This window comes from Bos indicus x Bos taurus, chromosome 17, assembly GCF_003369695.1.
Source record: "Bos indicus x Bos taurus breed Angus x Brahman F1 hybrid chromosome 17, Bos_hybrid_MaternalHap_v2.0, whole genome shotgun sequence".
In the NCBI taxonomy this organism is placed as follows: domain Eukaryota; kingdom Metazoa; phylum Chordata; class Mammalia; order Artiodactyla; family Bovidae; genus Bos; species Bos indicus x Bos taurus.
The window spans coordinates 37,412,908-37,425,683 of NC_040092.1; the positions used below are offsets into that span (position 1 = coordinate 37,412,908).

At 34.0% G+C, this 12,776-nt stretch overlaps 1 protein-coding gene across 5 annotated transcripts in view; it reads left to right on the forward strand.

The window, feature by feature from the left end:
* Positions 1 to 12,776, forward strand: part of KIAA1109 (KIAA1109 ortholog) — a 195,382-nt gene that overhangs the window by 148,623 nt on the left and 33,983 nt on the right. For 3 of the 5 annotated variants that reach the window (XM_027567282.1, XM_027567284.1, XM_027567283.1), the window contains 8 exons: positions 2,133 to 2,192; positions 4,544 to 4,770; positions 5,156 to 5,356; positions 5,551 to 5,681; positions 6,956 to 7,079; positions 9,886 to 9,995; positions 11,061 to 11,151; positions 11,672 to 11,734. In XM_027567282.1, coding sequence (XP_027423083.1) covers positions 2,133 to 2,192; positions 4,544 to 4,770; positions 5,156 to 5,356; positions 5,551 to 5,681; positions 6,956 to 7,079; positions 9,886 to 9,995; positions 11,061 to 11,151; positions 11,672 to 11,734 — 1,007 coding nt within the window. The remainder of the gene's footprint in view (positions 1 to 2,132; positions 2,193 to 4,543; positions 4,771 to 5,155; positions 5,357 to 5,550; positions 5,682 to 6,955; positions 7,080 to 9,885; positions 9,996 to 11,060; positions 11,152 to 11,671; positions 11,735 to 12,776) is intronic. The other 2 variants (XM_027567285.1, XM_027567286.1) reach the window with 2 other exon arrangements.

Below are 12,776 nucleotides of genomic sequence, written 5' to 3' on the forward strand. Positions count from 1 at the left end.
TGTCTCTGAAATACTTCAGGTTACTAAGAAGACTTGCTATCGAAGTACTCAGGCTTAATACCCAGAAGACCAAAAATAGCTTTTATTAGCGTCCTTTACAAATAATCATTTTACATGGCTGTTATATATATTTTAAAAAGTCACCATAACTGTCTTTTGTTTGTGTGGTTTTTTTCCCTTAAAATAAATTTAAACCTGTTGATTTTTATTAAGGTGATATTTTGTCATCATTGTAGTCATATTGGATAAAGTATATTTGGAAGCAAAGGAAGAATACTGTTTCCTTAACAGTTTAAACAAAGGGAAAATGCATAAGAAATATACGTCTGACTCAATATCAAAAACATATTAAGAATATAAACAATAACTTAGCACTTCAGTGGACATTATACCAACAAAGTAGAACACTAATATGCTATAATAATTATGAAAATCATAATTTATTTTGAGTTTTGGAGGTTATCAAATGACTTGTATCTGTAACATGTTTATTGTTGAGTGTCTTGGGAGGATGGCAAAGGAGGTGAGTAGAGTAGTTGTTTTGTTGATAAAAAAGAATTCCAAATTGCAAATTTGCCAAGTAGTTTACTATTTTGTAGTTTTTATTAGTAATAAGTATACTTGCATGTAACTGATAATTTTTTTTTTAAAGAGTCGAGTTTAGGGCAGAGAAATAAAAAGTCGGATTTTTTTTCAAAGATCATTTAAAAGTCATACCCTAGAAAAAAGGTGACCCACTGTAATTTTTTCTCTCAGTAATAATATTTGGGGGAAATGCAGTTAAAATTAGAAAGCAGGATCTGTAGGAAGTGTTCCATGGACCATTTAAATAAATAGTAAAGATTAGACTCTTTTCGTTAACATGTACTTAGAGAAGCTAAACTATTAGAAGTTTGAAAAATTCCAGTCTTTCTGCTAACACCTGGATAACAGCATTTGTTTGTCACAGCAAGAAAACAACCATCCTGGATTTTGGTTGGTCCAACTCAAAGATGACAAGTACAATGGGAAGGAGCCCAGTTGGTTTCCTACTTCTCACTTTGAGGATTCAGGTCTAATCCTAAGAATTCTAATGTTCCTTATTAATACACCATGGCTCTGTATTCTATGAATTTATATAATTTTTTTTTAACTTTTAAAAATTCTCTTCCATTTCTTTGGATTGGAAGTCCTCAATGTTTTCTACCCTTTTTTAATTTACTAGCCTTAGTTATGTTTCTCCATTTTCAAAGGATTTTGCTTTCATTCTAGCATGTTTAGATTTGCAAGGTTTGTTTAGGTTTTTCTTCTATTTTGCTGTGTTTTATAACTATGACATTAAAGGTGAATTAGGTAATGTGAGTTGCAGAAATACTATATTTGGGGAGAGTCTATTAAACAATTTAGGCTTTATTTTCTTTAAAAATTGTTTCAAGGATGGTATGTCTCTGCTTTTAAAACTGTTGATTTAATTAACCTCTAAAAAAAAGCTAAAGTTATCTGATTAAAGCTAAGTAATAGAAAATGCTTCAAAATTAAAGTTAGATGTATTCTGAGAATAAGTCAATGGGCTCAGGAGACTGATCTTATGAGACTGACATCATGGTAGTCAGTCTTTTTTTTTTTTAATTCTCATAAAAAGGTCCTTGTCAAACTAAAAGACAAGGCTGAAGAATCATGTCTGTGAACTGATGTGGCAGTTCTTAGTTATCAAAAAATCAGTTTCAAAGTGTTTGCATTCTCAAAATGCCATTTACTCATGATGGTACAAATTGTCACAGCATCAAGAAACTAGAGTTTCAGAGTTGGCCAGATATTGGCCAACAGATGAGGAAATCACACATTGAATGTAAAGGTAAAAGTGCAGGTACATTCTTTTTCTTTATTGAGGCATAGTTGATTTATATTCTGTTAATTTCAGGTATATGAGTTTAATTCTTAAAATCAATAAGAATAAAATATTGTGAGATATGAAGTAGATTTTGCAAGTCATCTAAGGTAGTCCTTTTCTTTCTCCAGATTAGAAACTGAAATCTAGAGAGACTAGTAATCCTATTTATATTTAGATAATAATTTTTGAAAGAAAAATTACAGTGTATTTAACCACAAGCATAATTTTGTTAAAGATTATTTTGGGGGTGATTTTTGTGCAGGTGTAGTTCCAGATGGTACCTATGAAGTATGTTCCAGGACTACAGGACAGGCAGCTGCTGGTAAGTTTATATTTGGTATTACTTTTGCTATATGTATCAGGTAGAATTCTGCTTTTTTTAAATCTATTTTTCCTGCCTTTGTATTAGAGGATCTTTTAACTAAAACTTATTCTGTTATTCCCTAGTTTTTAAAAACTATTTTGCAATAACTAGTATATTTTTTTGAGAATTTATTTTATTTTGTTTTTATTTACTTATTTATTTTATTTTATTTTTAAACTTTACAATATTGTATTGGTTTTGCCAAATATCGAAATCAATCCTCCACAGGTATACATGTATTCCCCATCGTGAACCTTCCTTCCTCCTCCCTCCCCATACCATCCCTCTGGGTCGTCCCAGTGCACCAGCCCCAAGCATCCAGTATCGTGCATCGAACCTGGACTGGCGACTCGTTCCATATATGATATTATACGTATTTCAATGCCATTCTCCCAAATCATCCCACCCTCTCCCTCTCCCACAGAGTCCAAAAGACTGTTCTATACATCAGTGTCTCTTTTGCTGTCTTGTATACAGGGATATTGTTACCATCTTTCTAAATTCCATATATATGCGTTAGTATACTGTATTGGTGTTTTTCTTTCTGGCTTACTTCATTCTGTATAATAGGCTCCAGTTTCATCCACCTCATTAGAACTGATTCAAATGTATTCTTTTTAATGGCTGAGTAATACTCCATTGTGTATATGTACCATTAGTATATTTTTATTTATTTAACAATTAATTAGACAAGACCAGTGTATAACATAACTACAAAATGTTTTGGGAAAGACAAAGATGAATAAGATACACTTTCTACTCTATAAATTTAAATTCTAACAGGGTAGTTATGGCTCTGCAGTACAACTATAAACTGTAATAAGTGATAAGCTCAATAAAATATTGATACAAAATTCCAATTGCTATTGAAATTTATAGGAGGCAGATAAAATTTCTAAATTACAAAGGATACGAGATTGAGAGAAAGCTTTATGGAAGAATTAGCATTTAAACAGGGACTTGAAAGATGGATAAAATTGTTTCTTAGGCAAAAACGGAAAATATGAATAGGGAAAATTCAGGCAGAGAGAAAAATACCTGTTTTGTTAGAACACAGGTTCTAGTTAGCGTTGTCCAAATTGGCTGGAATAGTTATATGACAATAAGATGGGAAAAATCTTAAATCCCAAAATAAGGAGTTTGGACTTGATCTGGTGGACAATGAGAAAAGAACTGAATATTTTTGAGCAAGAAAGCAGAGGTGGCAGTATCAAAAAGGGATACTTTCATGGGTTAATTAGGAGAAAAATCTAGGAAACTGGTTAGGAGATACTATAGAAGTAATAACCTGTCTTGTCTCTGAGATAATAGCATAGTGTAAATTTTTATTATTTTGCCTGGTATAAAATTAGGGTAAGCAGGAGATATTTAAGAGCTCTTCAGATGTTGAGGAGCAGTAGAAACTGATTAAGATTAGTAGATTTCCTTTTCTCCTTATTATTCCCTCTTATCCTCCCAAACATAGTCCAAGTGCCCATCCTAAGTAAATTGTCCCAGAAAATAGCAAGGCCTGAAGTCCCCACTAACTGAAAAGGTTAGGAAATTTCCAGCAATAATGTTACAAGAAAAATGTGATAACTGAAGTAAACATACATAATGGGAGGAAGAGCACGTAAGTCTTTGTCAGGACTCTGCCTTTTTAGTGAAAACAACACACTCAAATTAGCTTAAGCAAAAGCAGGAACTTATCAAAAGAATTATTTGCAGATCACAGTTAAACTTAAAAGTGGCTGTCTTAGTGAAGAGAAGGAACCAGGTCAATTCAAGTTAGTCTAGAAACAAGATTGCAGCTGTCACCGGGGCGCTTTCCAGCTCTTGTCTTTTCTTCATTCTGGCTGCCCACATTTTCTTACTGCTGACGTCCTTACACGTGGCATGAAACACAGCTGCCAACACCTCATGAACCTCATTTCCCCACCCTCAGTTACTAGAAAGGGACCATATTTTCTCAAGTCTAAGAAAGGATTCTTAGCTTTCCAACTTTGACCCTTACTTAGACTGATTATCTCATTAATTCTGGCTGAGGGAGGCTCATGCCAATCCTGCTATAGACACAGGAAGGCAAATGAACGTGGGGCTTGGGGAGGGGGGAATAGGTCACTTGGGGAAAGTAGAGTGCTGCACAGAGGAAGCAGTAATTACACACCATATCACAAGCAAATCAGCCCCATAGTCTCACGTTTCTGACAGAACTATGAGAGAGATTTGTTATTACACAGGGCCATCGTCCATTTTATTCCTTGAATGTAGAATTATTTAAATTTCTATACTTAAGACTTACCAAAAATGCCTCTTCTTTATTTAAACAGAAAGTAGTAGTGCTGGAACCTGGACACTCAACGTATTGTGGAAAATGTGTGGGATTGATGTCCACATGGATCCTAACATTGGGAAAAGACTGAATGCTCTGGGTAACACCCTTACAACTCTGACAGGAGAAGAAGACATAGATGACATTGCTGATCTAAACTCAGTGAATATAGCTGACTTGTCCGATGAGGATGAAGTTGACACTATGTCTCCCACTATCCATACTGTAAGTAAATTCACACTGTTAGACTTTTTCAAGACTGGCTTTTACCCTGTGAAAGGGATATTATTAAATCATTGTTACTTATTATAGTTGCTAATTGTGAAGGAAGAAAGGCTGTGGTGGTTCTTTGTACCTACATTTATATAATTTTTTTGTATTTCATAATATTGTCTTTGAATTGCTTGTTTCATAATGACTGTCAGCCAGCTTGTGCCTTAACCTACAGATAACACATTAACAATAAAAGCAACCTCTTTTAACTACTGTATCATGAATTAGTTTTGTTCTTGGAAAGAAAATTTTATTTATTTATTTTTTAATTTTATTTTTAAACTTTACAAATTGTATTAGTTTATTTAAAAAGTTAACGTTACTGTTTATTGTTTAGAGTTCAGATGGAAGTGCAGTAAGTGGAGATGGCCACAAGCTCACCTTTGGGCAGCGACTTGTAAATCACCTACTAGGCCTCAGGCCCCCACATCAGCGCTATTCTGTTCCTGCAGAGTATCTATGTGACCCAGACATGTGGGCCTCCCCTCAGTCTAGCCAGTCCCATTTGAAAGCATGCAGAGCTCACTCATGGGGAAATGTAGGTAGCAACTAGATTCCTTATGAAAATGAAGGGGTTTGAATCACTGGAGAATTCCAATCATCTTACTTAACATAGATCGCTTTGATTCCTGCATGCTTCTTTTGATTTAAGGTGCTATTTCTGTGATAAGATAAGATTTGCTTTGTGACCTGGGGGTGTTACTTTTGACAGACATGCTTTTGATTTTTCAGGAAGCTGTTGATTATAGAAGACAAGGAGCATCTGGTAGCCAGCCAGGAGAACTTAGAGGAAGAAAAATTATGAAGCGTATAGTAGATATCCGAGAATTGAATGAACAGGCCAAAGTAATAGATGATCTTAAGTATGTATAATGATTTTTAATTCAGTATAATATTCCCTAATAATAGAACCCTGAGATTTTAAATGAGAAGGGAACTGGATTGGAGCTAGTACAACCCCCTTTAGTTAAGTAAATGAGATCACCAAGGTCCAGAGAAGTTTGGTAATTTGTGTGAGATCATACATTCATTAGTAATAAAGCTGAAAACATTAGTGCTTATCACAGCTCCCCATTTCTGAGCATTTTAAGACTGACTTTATGTCGCATATATGCATCTCTACATGTCTATTTACATGTATCTTTACATACATATATATGTGTGAGTGTTTTGCTAACAATATTTTTGGAATGTGAATGTTTGAAGAGAGGAAGCAAGTTTAGAATTTATTAAGTACTTATTGTGAATCTAGCATCTTATCTCAATTTAATCCTCACAACATTTCTGCAAGATTAGATGGCATTATCCAAACTTTATAGATAAGAAAATTGGCTCAGGGAGATTTAAAAATCAGAATTTGAACTTGTCTTTGTCTGAATTCAAACTTCGTACTTTTTTTTGTTTGCCTGTTTTAGCAGGTCACTAGAACTGAAGTGAGTCTAGGGCAAGTCAAGAGCAGGGAGTAGGTGGTACTAATTTTTTTATCTGTTGCTTACTATATAGTACTGACTAGATCATACTTGTTCTGTAAAGGCTAAATATTCTTCTTGCCAAACTTCATAATTTTGTTTCCCCCCAGGGTGGTAGTCATACTTCAGCTTTTCTAATTTTGGTACACCTGTATCTGTGGGGGTTTTTTGTATTCAAGGATTTAACAGAAATGTATGCAATATGTAGTGAAAGTTATTTAAAAACTTTTCTGTAAAATCAGTTACAATGATTCATATTTTCTTGTTGACTTATGTTACAGTTTGAGTTTTGTAATCAGTGGAAAAAATGACTTGTAGCAAAGTATACTTCCTCTAAAATCTTTTCTGAAACTTACAATTATACATAAAATTTTACATACAGATATTATTCTGCAGAGCAGTTCCATAGCTTTTGTAAGATTATTAAAGAGACTTCTTGATGTAGAAACAGATAAGAACCATTTCATAAAACATTAAAGACAGTTTTTCCTTTTTTTTTTTTTTTTAACAGTTTGCCAGGTATGGGTATTAACATTATGAAGAGTTTTGGCCTGTCCATACATAATCTTTGATAGTCTGATAAGTTAAAGAATCAAAAAGGAGCAAGTAAAACTTATTCTTTCTTTGTTAACTGTTTACACTAACTGCCATATTTGTTTTGCATCCAGAAAATTAGGTGCAAGTGAAGGAACTATAAACCAGGAGATTCAACGTTATCAACAGTTAGAATCTGTTGCCGTGAATGATATTAGAAGAGATGTTCGTAAAAAGTTACGGAGGTCCAGTATGCGAGTGAGTAAACAAAGAGGATTTTATTAAACTATATTATTTAAAAAATGCTTTTATTTTATGAAAGCTATGATGAGTTATGTTGTTCTCTTGCCTTCTCCATTGCTGGTGATAACACTTGATTTTTATACCTCATGTTTACTATGTACTAAGCACTGTTTAAAGCACTTTACACTTAACAACCCATTAAATCTTTATAACAACCCTATGTGTTAGCTTGTATCATTGAATATTTTCCCCATGTTAAAGATGAGGAAACTGAGGCACAGAGAACTCAAGTAATTTCACCAAGGTTACACAGCCAGTAATTCCAGTGGAGCCAAGATTCAAACTCAAACAGTGGGATTCTACAGGTTATGCTCTTAGCCACTGTGTTTTCTTTGACTATGCCTTTGACTGTGTGGATCACAATAAACTGGAAAATCCTGAAAGAGATGGGAATACCAGACCACCTGATCTGCCTCTTGAGAAATTTGTAAGCAGGTCAGAAAGCAACAGTTAGAACTGGACATGGAACAACAGACTGGTTCCAAATAGGAAAAGGAGTACGTCAAGGCTGTATATTGTCACCCTGCTTATCATGAGAAATGCTGGACTGGAAGAAGCACAAGCTGGAATCAAGATTTCCGGGAGAAATATCCATAATGTCAGATATGCAGATGACACCACCCTTATGGCAGAAAGTGAAGAGGAACTCAAAAGCCTCTTGATGAAAGTGAAAGTGGAGAGTGAAAAAGTTGGCTTAAAGCTCAACATTCAGAAAACGAAGATCATGGCATCCGGTCCCATCACTTCATGGGAAATAGATGGGGAAACAGTGGAAACAGTGTCAGACTTTATTTTTCTGGGCTCCAAAATCACTGCAGATGGTGACTGCAGCCATGAAATTAAAAGACGCTTACTCCTTGGAAGGAAAGTTATGACCAACCTAGATAGCATATTCAAAAGCAGAGACATTACTTTGCCAACAAAGGTTCGTCTAGTCAAGGCTATGGTTTTTCCTGTGGTCATGTATGGATGTGAGAGTTGGACTATGAAGAAGCCTGAGCGCCGAAGAACTGATGCTTTTGAACTGTGGTGTTGAAGAAGACTCTTGAGAGTCCCTTGGACTACAAGGAGATCCAACCAGTCCATTCTGAAGGAGATCAGCCCTGGGATTTCTTTGGAAGGAATGATGCTAAAGCTGAAACTCCAATATTTTGGCCACCTCATTCGAAGAGTTGACTGATTGGAAAAGACTCTGATGCTGGGAGGGATTGGGGGCAAGAGGAGAAGGGGACGACAGAGGATGAGATGGCTGGATGGCATCACTGACTCGATGGACATGAGTCTGAGTGAACTCCGGGAGTTGGTGATGGACAGGGAGGCCTGGCGTGCTTCGATTCATGGGGTCACAAAGAATTGGACACGACTGAGCGACAAATCTGATCTGATCTGATCATAAAGTCATACTCTCTTTTTTGACTCTAAGTCAAATGTGAAATCTTGAAATGTCCATTCTACCCCATCCCATTATCCACAGCTGACTTTACTCTTAGCCACTGCATACTCTCAGCACTTTACTCTTACCTTTATTATTTGCATGTTTAGTTGCCCTTACTAGAGTTTGAGTCTCTTAAAGGACAAGTTATTTATCTTTGACCCTACCATCTACCACATTCTCGGATTTAGCCTAGTTGCTGAACAACTGAAATAAATATAGTAGAAAATAATTATAAAACTTATTCAAGTAGAGGTAGATAGCTTTGGGTCAAGGTGGTCTTCTTAGTAGAAGAACTAAATATTTTAAAATATAGTCAGCAGAACCCTCCATTAACCAGAATAAGGTTTTGAGTACCAATACATAAGAACTGATAAAATCAGAGCTGCTAAGGTTAGAGGAAGCGGGGAAGGCTTCAGGGATCCTTAGTTCATTGGCTTGAGCTGTCTTTCCTTGGTCACCACCAGAGTCCCAGACAACCTCATTTGAATACTGTTCTAAATTATTTGAATTAGGGAAAATTCAACTTAATATTCATCACTGGCTTCTGATGGTACTAAATGGACAGTGATGATCAGTAATATATAACTTTAAAGTTTATGACACTATGTACTTCACAGTCATGTGAAGTAAGTACATAGTGTTAATGTTGCTTGCATACTATTTATAAATTAGTTTATACTTGGCCTAACTTTAAAAAATAAAACTAGGTAGAGAGGATTAGGGAAATTATTGAAATTACATCTATGTTCTTAACATTTGTCAAATTTGTCAATTCCCTTTTAATTCCACTCAGTTCCCTTTTAATCCTCTTGCTTTCTTATCTCCATTATTAGACTTTTTAATATCCAGTCTCTCCAAACTACAAATTTGAAGAAGGATTTAGAGACAAGGAGGGTGTTCCAGTTACCACTTCCTTTCCTTTTCTGTAATTAAAAGCTCTCTTGGTGGGGTAGTACTTGAAATGATTAGTGTCACTCTCTCCCTCACCTTTCTCCCAGAGTCTTTTTTCCAATTCTCATTTCTTTTCTTACTGTTTTCTTTTTTTCTCCTGATTTCTGTACCTCTCAGCCTTGCTCCCAGTCTTTCCTCTCAGGTCAGCTAGCGTCTCTTATTTTCCTTGTACGAGGAACTGACATGTGGACTGAAGAGTAGCTGATTCCTGCTGTACTCTGATCCATCTCTGTTGTTAAGTGATATTTAAAGTCACAATTTAAGATAACTTGTTATTGATCTGAAGGAGACTAACTTGTTAACTAGCAGAAAATTTTGTCTCAAGTCAGATATTGTAACAGTTAAAGTCACCCTATTTCTTTCCCCTTTCAATAGGCTGCTTCTCTAAAGGATAAGTGGGGTTTGGGTTACAAACCAAGTTACAGCAGATCGAAAAGCATTTCAGCTTCTGGAAGACCACCTCTTAAGCGAATGGAAAGGGCAAGGTAATATATTTCAATCGATGAAACAGTAATAAAATTGCTAACTCTTTTACCAAAGTTCACTACTTATTTATTTTGTTCTAATTGGGGAAATTACAAAATTAAGGTAGCAAATGGATGCTGTCAGTATAAGAAGTTTGAGGAATTCTGTCTCATTTAAATACACTTTTATATTATAAAAGTCATTGTGTACTTTTTAGTATGAAGTACATTGCCATTTAGACAAATTTATGTGTAAACTTATAGAAATGAATATTTGCATATTAGTAACTGTAGCTTTAAATTTGTCACTGTAGAAAAGTTCTTTTATATGGAAAAATGTAAATTTTATATATTATAGAAAAATATACAGAAAAATATAGTTTTACTAGTGAAAAAAAAACACTATAGGGACTTCCCTGGTGGTCCAGTGGTTAAGACTTTGCCTTCCAATGCAGGGGGTGGAGGTTTGATCCTTGGTCAGGGAACTAAGATCCCACATGCCTTGTAGCCAAAAAAACAAAACCTAAAACAACAGAAGCAATATTGTAACAAATTCAATAAAGATTTTAGTCCACATCACATACACACACACACAAACAACAACAAAAAAAAGAAACCTTAAAAACACTAGGTAATAAATATAAATTGTTTTTTATAAGGTTTGGTTTTAGAAAACCTTGTGTTAATCAAAGCAGTGAATTTTGTTTTATGTGATGCTAAAGATTAACACTGACATTGAAGTCGCTCAGTCATGTCTGATTCTTTGCGACACCGTGGACTGTAGCCTACCAGGCTCCTCCGTCCATGAAATTTTCCAGGCAAGAGCACTGGAGTGGGTTGCCATTTCCTTCTTCAGGAGATCTTCCTACCCCAGGGATCAAACCCTGGTCTCCCGCATTGTAGGCAGATGCTTTACCATCTGAGCCACCAGGGAAGTCTCTAAAGATTAAGGAGTACCAAAAGTTCAATCCTTGGATAAAGTAAATATTTAGAAATAAAGTGTTAATGTCATTAATCAGACTTTTATAAAAGTTCAGGGTTTTTTTAAGAATATTAATGTTTAATAATCTTATATTTTACTTATAGTTCTCGAGTAGGAGAAACTGAGGAGCTCCCAGAAATCCGTGTGGATGCAGCATCTCCTGGACCCAGAGTCACTTTCAATATCCAAGATACAGTAAGAGAGAGACTATTTGTTGGTGATATACAGTGCTAAAGAATCTCTAGTAATTATGAAATTATATGAGTTACTCAGTTTAGAAATACTAATTCCTACAAGTGGAAGTATGGATTGTGATGGTTAAAGTCTCTGTACTTTACCAAATAGGGCTCTGCCCAAATGCTATCATTTGAGAGCCGTACTGTAAGTATTAGTGTTCTGTGTATAGAGTAGTCTCCATACTGCTTGCTCATAAGTAGAAACGTTTTGCTGAATAATTTCTTTCAAGTTCAGTTCCACATTAAACTAGGTATTTTATACAAATGTAAATGTTTTTTATTTAATTTATTTTATTATTTATGTACTTTAGCTCAGAATATATAGAAATAATATCAGAAACTAGTAGTCAAAAAGTCAGTTTCAAAGCATGTTAAAATTTATGTTAAAATGTTTGTTCTTTTTTTGTTGTTTACTTTTAAAACATTGGTTTTTTTACTTTTCATAAATTTTTATAAATTTTCTTATTATTTTAATTAAGTTGAAAAAAACAGTATGGGGAAGTGCACCACAATCCAGCTGTCCTGGGGAAGGGTATTTTCAGGTACTTTTTAAGAACAACATAAGTTTTCCTTTAAAATTATTTAACCACTCTGAAAATCTGCTTTCAAAATGTCTTCCTCTCATTTTCATACTAAACTCAGATCTTGAAAATATTTTACATAAAGCTTTAAAATGATTGAATTTTTTTATCATGTATATTTCATAAACTTATGCATGAATATATTTTAGTTCTGTACTTATAATTTAATAGTAATTATTTAACCTCAAAAATTAAAGGACTAAATCAGTGTACCAAATTAATGAAATCATAAACCAAAAACTGCCATATATTAGTTATTTGCTAATCTTTAAGTGAATCTCTTTTTCCCTACATTCATCTATAAAAAGAATCTTTAAAAAAAATGAGTTACCTAATTCAAACTAGAATCAAACTATCTTAGAATAACAAATTAATTATTGAATATTATTTATTGAATCACTGATATAAAAAAGCATATATAAAAGTATTAAAAATTATGTTCTAAACAGTATAGAATGTGCTACACAATCATTTATAAGTTAAATTAACACCTTTAACCACATGTTTTCCCTAAATATAGTTGTAAGAGTAAAATTTAATTTTAAAATTGTAATTGTATAGTAGGTGTATAAATCTTTGTCTAGAAATTTTCCACCAAGTTACATTTAAAAGCTGGAACTTACTCCACATTTGTTTTGTTTCACTTCCCCCACTCTTTTAAGATAGCCTCAATATATATCCCATAGTTCCACTGAATTTAGTCAAGCTAAATTGTTTTAGAATTATTCAGTTGTAATAGAGTAAGCTTGACAGACATGTCCTGTTTTCTAAAACTGAACTTGGAAATAAATCATTTATAGTGACTTGAATAGATTCTACAAATTTATTATTTCACCTGTCCACCATTTTTTAAATCAAGAAAATTGACATGTAACATTATTTTCAAATGTACAGCATAATTATTTGATATATGTATATACTGTGAAATGACTGATTTATTCTTAAAGGCATTAATATTTGAATTGATTCAAGTCCTGTGTCTAAATTGTGTATGCTATTTATA